Source organism: Dryas octopetala, chromosome 6 (genome assembly GCF_963921425.1).
Source record: "Dryas octopetala chromosome 6, drDryOcto1.1, whole genome shotgun sequence".
In the NCBI taxonomy this organism is placed as follows: Eukaryota; Viridiplantae; Streptophyta; class Magnoliopsida; order Rosales; family Rosaceae; genus Dryas; species Dryas octopetala.
In genome coordinates, this window is record NC_141371.1 from 20,944,458 (window position 1) to 20,959,031 (window position 14,574).

Genomic DNA, 14,574 nt, shown 5'->3' on the forward strand with positions numbered 1-14,574 from the left:
ATTTTACTCCAAGTTTAGGCATGAATTATCCACTTTACCCTCACTTGCATGACATGTGATATGTGTTTTGGATGGAAATATGAACGAAATCTTAAGAAATTGACAAAATGGGCTACATTGACCTATTTTTGAAAGTTTGAGGGGTAAATTAATCAAAATTTTAATTTGGGGGCCAGTTTTACACATAAGTCATAGTCTGGGAACAAAAATGGCTATTAAGCCTATTTATTATGTTAACTCCCAATCGGATAAAGTTGACCAATTGTGTCCAAGATAATGTGCATTACATGCCTTCTTGTGTAGATTCTTAAAATTTAAATATTAGATTTTCATTTAAAGTCCAAAATAAGGTTTAAGAGGGCAAAAGTATTCGTGCCAAGGTTCTAATTATAAGTCGACCAACTTTTAATGAGCCAAGTACTCATCATCTTTTTTTTTTAATTAAAATTGTAACAGTTTTAATACAACCTAATAAAATTGTTGAACAATTTTAATATTAAAATCGTATAAACATAATATTTAGTGTTTTTTTTTTAAAGTTCATTTCATAAAATAGATTGTTTTTAGGGTCCAACCGCTATAGCGAAATACTATAGCAGCCCACTTTTTAATAGTCCAATAGCTACATTATCTCTTTTTTATCAGTTTTTTTTTAACGCCATTTTTTTTTTGTTTTCCACATTAAAAAAAAAAAAAACCAATAGTGGCAATTATTGTTTATTGCCACTGCCAAACAATAGTTATTTTCAATTTTTCACTTTGCAAAAAAACTCAGAAATAAGACAACTTATACAAATCATAGCTCCACTTACATATACAAATATAGGAAAATTTTCAAGTAAGGACGTTCGCACCGTGCGAACGTCTCACACTTGCCGATCGTTTAGTGCCGAATGATGGGTCGTTGTAAGACGTTCGCATGGTGGGAACGTTCTCACCAGAATTGGACTGTACAAATATACAATCATAATCTCACTTACATATTGTTACTGACAAACAGTAACAACCACAGCCTCACTTACATATTGTTACTAATACAACCATAGCCCTCACTTACATATTGTTATTGAAAAGCAACAACAACCATAGCCCCCACTTATATATTGTTACTGACAAGTAGTAACAATCATAGCCCCATTTACGTATTGTTATTGGTTGTCAATAACAATCATAGCCTACTTACATATTGTTACTGACAAGAACAATCATAGCCCACTTACATATTGTTACTAACAAGCAGTAACAACCATAACTCCCATTTACATGAATTTGAAAAGGAATTTAGCTTTACTATCCTTGTATCCTTCTGCAACTTTGCTCATTTATATTTTCTTACAAGAATTGACTTGAATATTCTGAGATTACAATCATGGGTCTTGCACATGTTCTTGATATTATGAAAAGCTCAAGTCATGTACCTAGCTTTGAAGCTTGTTAATGACCTTGGCTACTCCCATATAATTCTTGAATATTCTGAAAGAACAAGCATATCCATGAAAACAAATTATACATCATTAGTTGGATTAACTACCGTCATTTAACTGGATTAGCTACATACATTTAACTCATGAGCAAGATAAGCATGACAGGAAAAACTAGTTAACAATTGAAATAAACACATACATATAAATCTAAGTGGCTCAACTTTTCCATCCAATGGAAAAATAAAAAACAAATCATCATGTTGTATTTGAAAAGAAGAGCAAAAAACAAAAAGAACAGTCAGAACATGCACAAGCTTATGAATTACCATTGTACTTAATAAATCTCAGCATGGAGTCTCATGAATCATGTTAGTAGAGTCGGTATGGAAATAAATAGCAGAACTAGAAAGCACCAAGCAAGTGAGGTACTAAAGAACATATTACCAAACATTTATTATTACTAGCATCCATAGGAATGCAATTGTTCAGCAACATATTAGAAAAGTGGAACTGACATGTGAGCTGGGAAATGGGCTTTAAACCTCGCTTGAAGTGGAGCCTCATCAAAAAGAATTGGCAAAATATATATCTGAAATGAAAAGTCATCATAATTGTTGAAGAACAGAGTGTGCATAGCCATGGAACACTAATTAACAAAAATTTTTCCTTATCCCAAAGAAAAAAGGATTACCTAGAGAGCAATGCTGGTCGACCTCATCAATAGTTGGCTTTATTAATTTAAAGCTTGAACAACTAACAGGTATGCTGCACCTTCCGTCCACAATTTCATAGATGTAAGGTTTCCCCTGAAAATAATGTATGTGTTAGATTCATGCCTGCGAACAACTAGACTTCAAAAGAAAATTTAGCATTCAACATATGAATTCCGGCCACAAACACAGTCACGTCAGCATTTTTCGTCTCGATTTTGACAATTTGGACCTGATTGCGACATTAATGGAATCACGGTCCTTGAAAATGCAAATTGAAATGACGGGGATCAAAGTCCGACTCAGTCATAGTACAATGACCAAAAACGTCTTTCGGCCAAACATAAATTCATGGTTTTGATAATAAATCAAAATCAAAATTTCTCAAAATTGACAAGTAAGACCATGGGGGATAGAAAGCCCATGATCAAAGGAGTAGTAAGAATATACCATAATCGAGTTGAGTCGCCGCCGAGTTAGCAGGAAAATTGGCCTTAAAGCAGCTAGCTTCTCGACGTCAATTCGCCGCTGTGTCTAGGTGGATGGGCGATCGAAGGGTACCTTCGTGTCCAGAACAATGAGAGGAACAAAACCCGATAGGTACGGTGCCTCTTAGTGGCAGGAAGAAGCAGATCGCCGCCGAAATTGACTCAATTTTTGAGTCATTCTGTCATCGTCGATGACTGGATAGACGATTGGAGGCCATGGGAAGGAAGAGGAGGAAGAGACAAGCACGGGGAGGTGGGTCTCGCCACCATCCATGGCCGGACGTCGATGCATCGAGGAAAGAGAGAGTGATGGTGACGAGAGAGAAGAGAGAGAATAGTGCTGAGTTTGAAATGAGAGAAATGAGAGAGGGAGTGGGAGAGAGACGGAGAATGGAAAAAAAGGACCGGTTTGGTATAAAGTGGGCCTCCTTCAAATACAAAAAAAGGACATGGGTCTTAAGAGTAGTGATAGCCCAAAATTGGACTTTATAATCATTTACTTTAATATTTATATAAATGACTTTTGTCCTTTCTTTTTTATATATATACATGTGAAACTGAATAAACCAATACAAAACACAAAAGTACAATTATTTGCATTCACCGTAATTTTGTTATTTGCTGTTCAACAGTTTCAATCATAAAGTAAAAATAATAATAAATAAAAGAGACACACTGAGCCCTTGCCAAGGGGGCCAAGCGCTCAACACTGTAGAACAATCCAAATAAGTTTATAACACGAGCCAGATTATCATCTTAGAAAAAACTAAGTGCAACTTTTAAACATCAAACACATTAGGTGAGTTATTTTATCAAGGCATGCCCCAAATGGCTAATCAATCATTTAATATTGAATACTTAATTAAGAAATTTTTATACCACATTTTTTTTTTATGAAATGATATTAAAAGGCATAAGTTGAAAGGAAACTAGGATACTACCAAGACATTTTAATCAAACATAGAACATGGCAACGGAAGCTAAACAAAATTCATAGTTGTAAATATGCCATATCTATCTAAATACTCTTCACTAGATAAGGTATCTATATCTACAATAAGTGCATCTAAAATTTCATTATAATGTCTTGTCTTAGTCATCTATTGGCTATTGCCATATTTATTTGATTTGCTTCACTTTCTAATTCATCAGGTTCTTCTATTTGCTTATAGTTAAAAAATCTGACACATGCATCTCCTAAATAATTTTCAAATATTTATACTTGATCCGGATTTCTACCTCCTGCTTTCTTTAGGTTAGGTAATGACCATTCTGTTCATTCTAAAAAACTATTATCTACTGTCTTGCTTCTATCATGTTAACATGCTTGCTGTTAAAAGTTTTAACTATATCTTGAAATTCTATATTAAAATTATTTACTACATTTCCTATGTACATCATGCTAACATTTAATTAAATTTTTTTATATTCTCCATTGATATTATAATTTTTATTTGTTTACTATATATAATCTTGTACAATCATGGTATAATTAGGTTTACATCCTATAACTACTAAGTTTGTACTGAGATCTACTTCTGCTGTTGATATGTCTGTTTGTAGGTGATTATCCCACCTATCATCATAAACATAAACTAATGTTTTTGTTCCTACTTGTGCTCTAGTTAACCATGCTAATCTTATAAGAATTGTTCCTATGTGTACTAACATATATCCTTGATTTTTAATTTCTTTCACTGTTTCTGGACTTCAAAGATTAATGAGTTAAATACAAAAATGATCCACTAACTTTACAGTGAATCTTAATTTGGTCCATTAACTATAAAAAGTATCAATTTGATCCACGAACTTTTCAAGTTGTTTCAAAGCAGTACAAACGTTAACTTCGATCTGAAAATTAACGGAATTGATCACATAAAAGTGTGATAAACAAACTAAAATGCCTCTGAAAATGTGGTCATTTATTGTGCACATAGATCATTTTTTGTTATATTTTTCAATGAAACTTAATATTTGTACTACTTTGGTACGACTTGAAAAGTTCGTGGACCAAATTGATACTTTCTATAATTAGTGGACCAAATTGAGATTCACTATAAAGTTTGTGGACTATTTTTGTATTTAACTCAAGATTAATTAAGTATAACTTTTTTTATTTATACATGTTATTTCTTGCTGGCTAATGCTACTAACTATTCTAGATTTATTCTGGAAGGTTCCTACTTCGTATAAATTACTTTTGTGCTTATGTGTTTGTTTAAAACATTTTTTGAGAAAGGGTTTATTTCATATTTAGTACCTAAACTTTGACCCTTGTCTTAATGTGGTACCTAAACTTTTATTTGTCTCAATTAAGTACCTAAACTTTTATTTTGTGTCTAATAGGTATCAAATGAATTTTTGTTAAAATTGTCAACAAAAGTTAGGGGCAATATAGTTAAAGTATATTTTAATTATTTTCTTTATATGTTTAAAATTATTAAAAAAAAAACACAACAAACAAAAAAAATAAAAAATTATAATTAAAATATAAATATAAATATAAATTTTTTGAAGTGACTATATTGCCCCTAACTTTTGTTGACAATTTTAACAGAAATTCATTTTGGTACCTATTAGACATAAAATAAAAGTTTAGATACTCAATTGGGATAAATAAAAGTTTAGGTACCACATTAAGACAATGGTCAAATTTAGGTACTAAATATGAAAAAAACCCTTTGAGAAATTATGTTGCATCTATTTCACTATTGTAAAGATCTCCTAATCTAACTATTTGTTTCCATTTTCTTTAAAACTTCCATTTTGAATCGTCAAATGGGTTGATTTTTTTGTCTTCTAGGATGGGGGGGGAATATTTTACGGCCCAAGTTCCTAGCCCAATTGATCAATAACAATCCTATTTTGGGCTGAACTGATTAATGAAAACCCAATTATGTTTGGACTTGTGGTAGAGTCCATCCTGTTAGTAAGAACCCAGGTAGTTTGACCACGTGACTAAATGAAATACCAACGTGGGTGTGAGAAGCAAGTAACTTCGCATGAACGTCGGGATGTAAGACACGTGGAAGGAAGTTACTTGGACGACACGCACGCCGTAAGGTTAATCCTCAAGAAACTATGATTATAAATATGGAAGTCCAGTTACTTGGCAAGGGACACAATCTATTCATCTTGAGCATAAAACAATCTAACTATTTCTTTTCCTTTTCTTTTAAAAAGTTCCATTTTGATTCGTCAAATGGGTTGATTTTCTGTTTTCTAGGATTGTTGGGGGAAAATATTTTACGGCCCAAGTTTGTGGCCCACTCGATCAAAACAATCCCATTTTGGGCTAAACTGATTAATGAAAATCCAATTATATTTGGACTTGTGGTAGAGTCGGATCTTGTTAGTAAGAACCCAGGTAGTTTGACCACGTGATTAAATGAAATACCAACGTGGGCGTGGAAAGCAAGTAACTCCGCATGAATGTCGGGATAGAAGACGCGTGGAACGGAGTTACTTGGACGTCACGCACGCCGTAAGCTTAATCCTCAAGAAACTGCGATTATAAATATGGAAGTCTAGTTACTTGGCAAGGGACGCAATCTATTCATCTTCAGCATAAAACAACTAAACATTGACTTGAGCATCAAAGTATCTTTTGCAGGTACCCCACCTACCGTTCAAAAATCAAAACAAGGTCTGACGACAAGCGCAAGCCCACTCGACAATCCAGAGTTCAATTCCAAAGTCCACATCACCTATAGGCCAAAGTATTATTCTTTGAAAATTTTGGGTCCAACAGTTGGCGCCGTCTATGAAAAATCCTAGAACAAAAGCTATTCTTCCACACAATGACTTAAATCGAACTTGGTGGGAGTGGTCTAAGATCTCCTTATGCACAACAGCAAAACTCGGGAGGTTCTCAGGGAATGGGAGATGCGCCTCCTTACATAAGGAAAATGTTAGACGAACTCAATTCATGTATTTGCTTTTTTTGGTGGGGCTGCTTTGGCTTTTTGTGCTTACATTACTTTTATGTAGTGATTTGTAAAACCCCTTTTCTTTTAATATTTATTTTAAAATTTCTCTTTTATCTTTATCTACTTTAATTTTTTTTTAGAATTCAATGTATGAATGTTATATACTTTTTTATTTTTATTTTTTAAATATACTTCATAAAAGCCCGAAACAAGAAGAAGAAACAACAACAAGGTTTCCCTGGGGGATGGCATCCAACCGAAAACATAACAGGGAAATTTTAAAAAAAAAAAAAATAGTTGGGGCAAATTGCAAGTTCCTTAATATTATTGTTTTGTTTTTGCTTAGTGGGAAACGCACCTAGCTGATCGATACCTAAACAAATCCCAAATGCCCCACTTTCACTACTACATGCCAGTTTTGCTTAAGTTGCTGCCAAGTGCCAACCAAGTCATCTGATCAGCAGCCACAGCCGCAGCCATGGCACCAAGTCAATGGGTTGGTGAAATCAAATTTCCTATAATACCCTCGCAGAGAACAAGTGTTCTCGTCAATTGGGTTGGTGACCAAACACCAGTCTTCACTGTCAACCTGGATTCGCAAAGGGAATTACCAATTTACCATCCCTAATTGCATGCAATGAGTTTGACTTGTAACTAATACCTTCACAGACCCAGAGCTTTGAAATAAATAGGAAAAATCAGAGACCCAGTTGTTGTTGAGAGTTGAGACTGACCAAACCCAACTCAAAAATATTTATTGATTAAACTAATAATATATACCAAATGCTTTTATAAATGGATTCAAATCCTTTGCTTGTATTTACGTAAATGCTAAGTTTGTTATTAATAGAGTTGTTTAAATGAAAAATTCATATGAGAATAATACATGATTATCTTTAATTTGTAATTGTTAAAATTAATAATTCATTTACTCTTTGTATTAGATCTAGTCATTGAGTATAATAGGTGCTCATAAAGTTTTGAATTAGAGGAAGAAATGATCGAATTTGAATGTATTATAGATAATTTTATGATATTTTCAACTGAACTACTCAAAAACTATTGCTCATAAAGTTTAAAAAGTTTTCCTTAAATAAAGGAGACTGATGATAATATACTAGATAGATATGACAATTAAACAATTCCTATCCCAAATTAGAAGATATATAACTTTGCATCTCCGGAAGGATATATGCATGTTCTTTCCCTTGTGCGTTAACTAAAGTTTGTTCATTTAAAATGTGTATAATTCAGAAGGATTCCAATTGGATTGCTTGAATGGGCCGACCCCTACTTTATTGAGTTGTACCGACGTGCATATATAAGATCCAAAGTTATTTGTACGACGCAATAATTGATTTTAGAAATGATCCCCATTCCCAATTCCCCAATTCCCCACCCACGTTTTTCACCTTTTCTTTCTAATCTAAGAATAAGAAGAAGGTGCCATATGCCAAGGTGGGGGAATTTGGTGTCATTGTCCTCTTTGCTGAATTCCCAACAATGTGGCAGTTCAATTATCAATACCAACCTTCCCCATTACATCAACGATTTCTTAATCAAGAAAAATTGGGACAAAAAAGTTAATATTAAAATCTCATTCACTAGTGTCTTTCATAGTGTAAAACCATGTATTTATTCAAGATTATTAATAGAAAGGTATGTATATGTATTAAAAGAGAAAATCATGAGAGAGATTTTAAGGGAGAAAATGGGGGGATTAATCAATTAATGAAATCAATGGAGGTAATGGGAGGTATTTTGGGTATAGTTAACACTTCCTCAAACTCAAGTCGATTTAGTAGGCTCTCCAATAAAATATGAATAGTGGAATTTCATTCAATGTTTCTTTCATAAGGTGTAAATCCTGCATTTATAAGAATACTTCAACTAAGTAAAGCATGTACGTATAAATCAAGGAAGAAAATCATGAGAGATAATTAAAGGAGAGAAAGACGAGACTAATTAATCAAGAAAATTGAGGTAATATGATTATACTTAACCATTTCCTTGGAAATGAAGTATTCAAAATTAAATTCATAAAAGCCTTTTTGCATATGTTGGATAGCCTAATTAAAAGGGTTGTAAAATGATTTACTTTGCATCTAAGTTCGATATGTTCCCTCCCTATCAAAAGAAAAAAAACTAAGAGACTGTTTTACTAAAGAAAAAGAAATTAAAATATCTACCTCCATATATTATTGAATTAAAAACAAATCTACATGCTCTCCATATAATATTAGCATTAGCATATTCACTGAAATTAATGATATTTTTCCTAATCTTTTATTTCTTTAATTTTGTCATAGATTCTAATAAAACTAATCATTCCCTTGTTGGCTGTTTTATAATTAATTAGCTGCCACATTTCCTTTTCAAGAAATGACTCAGTTGAGGACACTTACTGCTTTCAGGCTTTACAGCTTTCATTAGGTTCCCAGCTAAATTTTGCCACTGTACTACTGTCGGTGGCTGTGTGAAGAGACCATAATACCATTGCAACTAAAAAATACAGGCTAATTCAACAAGGTCAGTTTAGTAATTCCACACAGCAAGTCAAGCTTAATGCTTCATCCTTCATGAAACATGCTTTGTCCCACTTTGATTTATATATTTTTCTAATCTTCTTTAATTGGTTATGAAATAATGGAGAAAACGATTACACAACACAAACATCAAACAAATGGGAACTGCCTTGCCCCTTGCCTCCCCTCCTTTTCATATATATTATTGAAGAAGAATACAAAAACTGATGATAACTTTTTTTTTGGCCATGAAAACTGATGATAACTTTAACTTAGAAGTTAGAATGGCAATTAATTAAGGGCTAGCTAGTTTCATAGCATTTAATAAACAAATTATGCATCCATAGATATAAAAGCCAAAGTCCCTTTTTGATTAAATAATTAAAAACCTAGAGAATTCATATATATATATAAAGAGTCTGTTAATTCAAAATTACTGATAACTTAAAAAGTTAACCAAAAGCACCCAAGCTCACCTTGCAGGTAACATTCAAGTCAACAAATTTAACTTCCAGGTAACATTCTAGAAGGCCTAACATCCATGCGCCATTAATAAGGACAAATACCACATGCCAAAATAATTGTTCATATTTTACTTTACCAAAATCAAAGATGCTGCTATAGTTTACCGAAATTTAAAAAAATCAAAGCATCATCAACACAAAATCTGCAAAAATCGACTTAAGATAACCCTAAACTCATAATCATCTACTTCTAAATTTGTAAAAAAACATGAAATTTATGGGTTTTCTATTCTAATCTTCTTCTTTGTTACCTTTACAGTAACATAAAACTGCAAACTGAAATTAAAACTGTAAACTGAAACTGTGAATTGAAACTGCACCAGACAATTGAAATTGCCATAAATGTAGTACTTTCCAGCAAAACAAGCATCACTCCCTCTTCACCATAACTGCATCTAGCATACTTCATGTCTTTCCATACCTAGAAAACCAGAAATTAAACAAAATAACTAGAAAACAAAGCATACAAGTTAACTGAAACTGCACAACAAAAACAAAAATGGAAAAGCAAAGAGCAAATCTCAGTCAACTGAAAAGTTTACAAGTCACCTATTGCTTGTGTTCACTCTCCTCTTTCCCAGTTTCATCTTCTCTTAGTTCCGAACTTACTAAAGTGAGTTATATAGATATATATATAGAGAGAGAGAGAGAGAGAGAGAGAGAGAGAGAGAGAGAGAGAGAGAGAGAGAAGAAGAAAGGGAAGAGCATAGCACATGGCAAACTAGAGTTTGTTCGTCATGGTTGGGTTGAGGTTTGCCGTCGATGGTAGAGAGAGAGAGAGAGAATTGTGGGAAGTAGCAGTTTTTAATTTTTTTACCAAACACCAAAATTGTTGTAAGTGATTGATGATTGTCATCCACAACAGCTTTTGGGTTCTCTACCGCAATCTCAAACAGAGCCTAGGCTAAGATGCTGCGGATTATGAGGTTTTCTAACTTCTTCTATGCTGCAATGCTCATGACAAAGTGGACAACTGACTACCGCATTTACCTAGGTGACCTGGAGGTTACAAAGGTAACCTTATTGTTAAATTTTAAAAATAGGTTTAGTGCAGCTTAACTAGGATGCTTGTCATAGTTGGTGAGCAGCTCAGTTAGAAGGGCCGTAGAGTTTGCCCATCTGCATCCAAGTTCGATTCCCCTTTTCCCTAAATCTAAAATAATAATAATAATAACTAAGGGGGGTGTCCCCAACTCATATTTAATGGATTTAAAAATTTATAGAATTGATCAAAATTCAAGAGAATTAGCTGAAATTCTCATAGAGTAAATTATATGTAAAAAATGCATCCAAATCCATCCAAATCAATTAAAATTCTTCACTTAATGAAATTCATGACTTTTTGAGTACACATGGATTTTATTGGAATCCATTAAAATCTGAGTTGGGAACATCTAAATTTCATTGGACTTTTAAAATATAATAAATCTAAATTAAGAACACCCCCTTAAGATGCTTGTCATGCATCATAGAATAATTAATTCATATATAAAAGCCATAATCTTTCATCAAATGCATCATTCCAAAAACATTTTCTCCTCCCTTGCATTTATTGTCCATTCTTATTATTAGGTCATTTTTCATTCTACCTTTTAATCAAAAATGTATATTGAAACTTAATATAAGGGTATGAAATTTAGGAGTCATGAATTAAAATGGGATCAGTTTAAATTATATAATATTAATGTTATTAATGCTATCTGTAGTCAAAATGTATTGTGTACCTTTTCCCGTCCTTATTCAACTTGCCTAGTTTTCTACTCACCCCTCTATCCTAAAAATGACCCAAATCAAGACCCAAGAGGCCAAGAGTATGTCAACCACGTTTTTTGTTTTCTCAAAATAATAAAAATAAAAAAGTTAAAAAATAAAATAAAAGAAAAGGCGCTATTAGATTTAGATGTGGGTTACTGGGTTGTACGTCAAAGAGCTGAGCCAAGCCAGTGAAGCTAGTGAGCCGAGTACCGGTTAGGGTTGGTGAAAGACCGGCACTAGCCGGTAACACCTAAGCCCCAAGTACTAGATATTCCCACCAAACCCCGGACTAATCCAATCCCTAGATCTGCTGACATCCAACGGTCACAACTTTTTCAAGTTTCGAAGCAACCAAAGTCAGAGCCGCTAGATGGTTGATCAACGAGTTAAAAAGAATCGAAACGGACGAGTCCGGTAAACCGGTGATGGCCGTTGATCTATAAATAGGAAATCGCAGGGGCTTGAGGTTCCAAAGACTTTGTAAGTTTGTAGTCGTTTAGTACAGCTTCCTTGGTTTAGGGGTCCGGTCTTGTTCGAAAAGCACAGCCTCCTCCTCCTTCCCTCCCTCCAAGTTCGTTACAGATCTGCACGTCAGAGGTTCCATTTTTGTTTTTCTTTAATGGGTTTTTTTTTTTTTTGCCTTCTGGGTCCTTGTTAGTTTGACTTGAATGCTTGTAGATCTGGTGGTTTATGGAGTTTTGGTTGAGATTTTATGAGTTTGCTTTTGAAATATTAAAGATCTGAGATTCTTAGTGTAATAGTGTGATTTTAATTAACATTATACTCTTTGTTTTTCTGTCGCTGACAAGTTAAAATGAAGTCTTTGAATTTCATTGATTAATTTTGCAGATCTGTTGTAATCTACTGATTTATGGGCTTTTCCTTTACAGTGTGTGTGTAAATTTCCTTCATGTATCATGCATGTTCCGCATACTGGTTGGGTTGGGTTGCTTAATTAATTACTACAATCAACAAGTAATACTGAGCCTATGTACTGCTAGCGTCTATAGAAGTATGTATTCCGAAGATTTTATTTGGATTGGGTATCTATTTCTGTTGGATCTTCCATTAATGTCATTCTGAGTACAACCCGTTTTAATGGTTGATATGCTTGTTATATTCTTAGTCCCCTTTATTCTTGAATATGACATTTCCACCCCCTCCCAAAAACAAACGCAAAACCAAAAAGAGTTTGAAGAAGTTGATTGATTCCACTCTTGTCCATGATATGGTAGTGCACTCAAATACTCAATTGCTATGCTCTCAACTTGCTTTTGGGATTTTGATTCTATTCTGCTTTATATCTGATCTGATGTGATGCTTTGGGAATATGGCTGTTCTTTGTTCACTCTGTTTTTTCTTTTCTTGGAATATTTACTTTTGTAAAGGTATGAAGGTTTTCAATCTACCTTAATGACATGCATGTTCTTGATTCTGTTAGACCTATGACTTTTCTTTGTTGCATAAAGTATCAGTACTCTGCTTATCCTGATATTAAGGTGTCTTGGTACATTGTTGTGATATGTAGAGAATGGAGACTTTCCTATTCACATCTGAATCTGTGAACGAGGGTCACCCCGACAAGCTGTGCGACCAGATCTCTGATGCGGTGCTTGATGCCTGCCTTTCCCAGGACCCTGACAGCAAGGTTGCATGTGAGACATGCACCAAAACCAACATGGTCATGGTATTTGGAGAGATCACTACCAAGGCCAATGTTGACTACGAGAAGATTGTCCGTGACACATGCCGCACCATTGGATTTGTTTCCAATGATGTAGGTCTTGATGCTGACAACTGCAAGGTCCTGGTTAACATTGAACAGCAGAGCCCAGATATTGCCCAAGGTGTCCATGGTCACTTTACCAAGCGCCCTGAGGAGATTGGTGCTGGTGATCAGGGTCACATGTTTGGTTATGCCACTGACGAAACCCCTGAATTGATGCCCCTTAGTCATGTTCTTGCTACCAAGCTTGGTGCTCGCCTTACCGAGGTCAGGAAGAATGGTACCTGCCCTTGGCTGAGACCTGATGGTAAGACCCAGGTTACAGTTGAGTACTACAATGAAAATGGAGCTATGGTTCCAGTACGTGTCCACACAGTCCTTATCTCCACCCAGCATGATGAGACTGTCACAAATGATGAGATTGCTGCTGACCTCAAGGAGCATGTTATTAAGCCTGTTGTCCCTGAGAAGTACCTGGATGAGAAGACAATCTTCCACCTTAACCCATCAGGCCGCTTTGTGATTGGTGGTCCTCATGGTGATGCAGGTCTCACTGGACGCAAGATCATTATCGACACTTATGGTGGTTGGGGAGCCCATGGTGGTGGTGCTTTCTCTGGAAAGGACCCTACCAAGGTGGACAGGAGTGGTGCTTACATTGTCAGGCAGGCTGCCAAGAGCATTGTAGCAAATGGGCTTGCTCGCAGGGCCATTGTGCAGGTCTCTTATGCCATTGGTGTGCCTGAGCCTTTGTCGGTTTTTGTTGACACATATGGAACCGGAAAGATTCCCGACAAGGAGATCCTCAAAATCGTGAAGGAGAGCTTTGACTTCAGGCCCGGAATGATCACCATTAACCTGGACCTCAAGAGGGGTGGCAACGGCAGGTTCTTGAAGACAGCTGCCTATGGACACTTTGGAAGGGACGACCCAGATTTCACCTGGGAGGTTGTGAAGCCCCTCAAGTGGGAGAAGCCTCAGTCTTGAAATGATCGATCCTGCCCCTGCTGGTCAATGCTGCATTTAATTAGCACTGGATGAATAATTTGCCTGTTTTTCTTGCTGCTGTTCTATAATCTAAAAGAAAAATTTTTAATGTTCTAATTTCATACTTTTAAGGTTCCATTTTGTTCTTTTTCGTTCTCTATTTCATTTTTATGTAATGTCATCTTTATCACCTGTGTCTCTGTAATGAACAGAATTTTGTCTAAATTGATGGCCCTGGAGCTAGTGACTATCTGTCAAACTGTGATTGCTTATCTCTTTTTCTCTCTTTTTTGTTGGTAAATAAATGATTTTTGCAACGCAGCGACACCAGAAGCACAAAAATGCCAACAACCAAGCGGTCCAAGCTGGACTGTAGCAACACCACAAACCGTAGCTTGAAGACCCAATTTCTAATGAGCCTTTCCCTTCCACCAAGTAGCAGCTCAAGAGACCAGCTGAGGCCAAGGAAGAGCAGAGTCGGAACCCACACACGCTTAGAATATGTG

General features: G+C 35.1%; 1 protein-coding gene across 1 annotated transcript; it reads left to right on the forward strand.

The window, feature by feature from the left end:
* Positions 1–11,792: 11,792 nt before the first annotated feature.
* On the forward strand, positions 11,793–14,340 carry SAM-2 (S-adenosylmethionine synthetase 2). The gene is made up of 2 exons (XM_086246286.1): positions 11,793–11,952; positions 12,884–14,340. The coding sequence occupies exon 2, from the start codon at positions 12,887–12,889 to the stop codon at positions 14,066–14,068; it is 1,182 nt and encodes a 393-aa protein (XP_086102412.1). The 5' UTR covers positions 11,793–11,952; positions 12,884–12,886; the 3' UTR covers positions 14,069–14,340.
* Positions 14,341–14,574: the final 234 nt, after the last annotated feature.

Bases quoted from the DNA above. Each gene is read 5' to 3' on its own strand.
- SAM-2 (XM_086246286.1), top strand. From the start codon at position 12,887: ATGGAGACTTTCCTATTCACATCTGAATCTGTGAACGAGGGTCACCCC.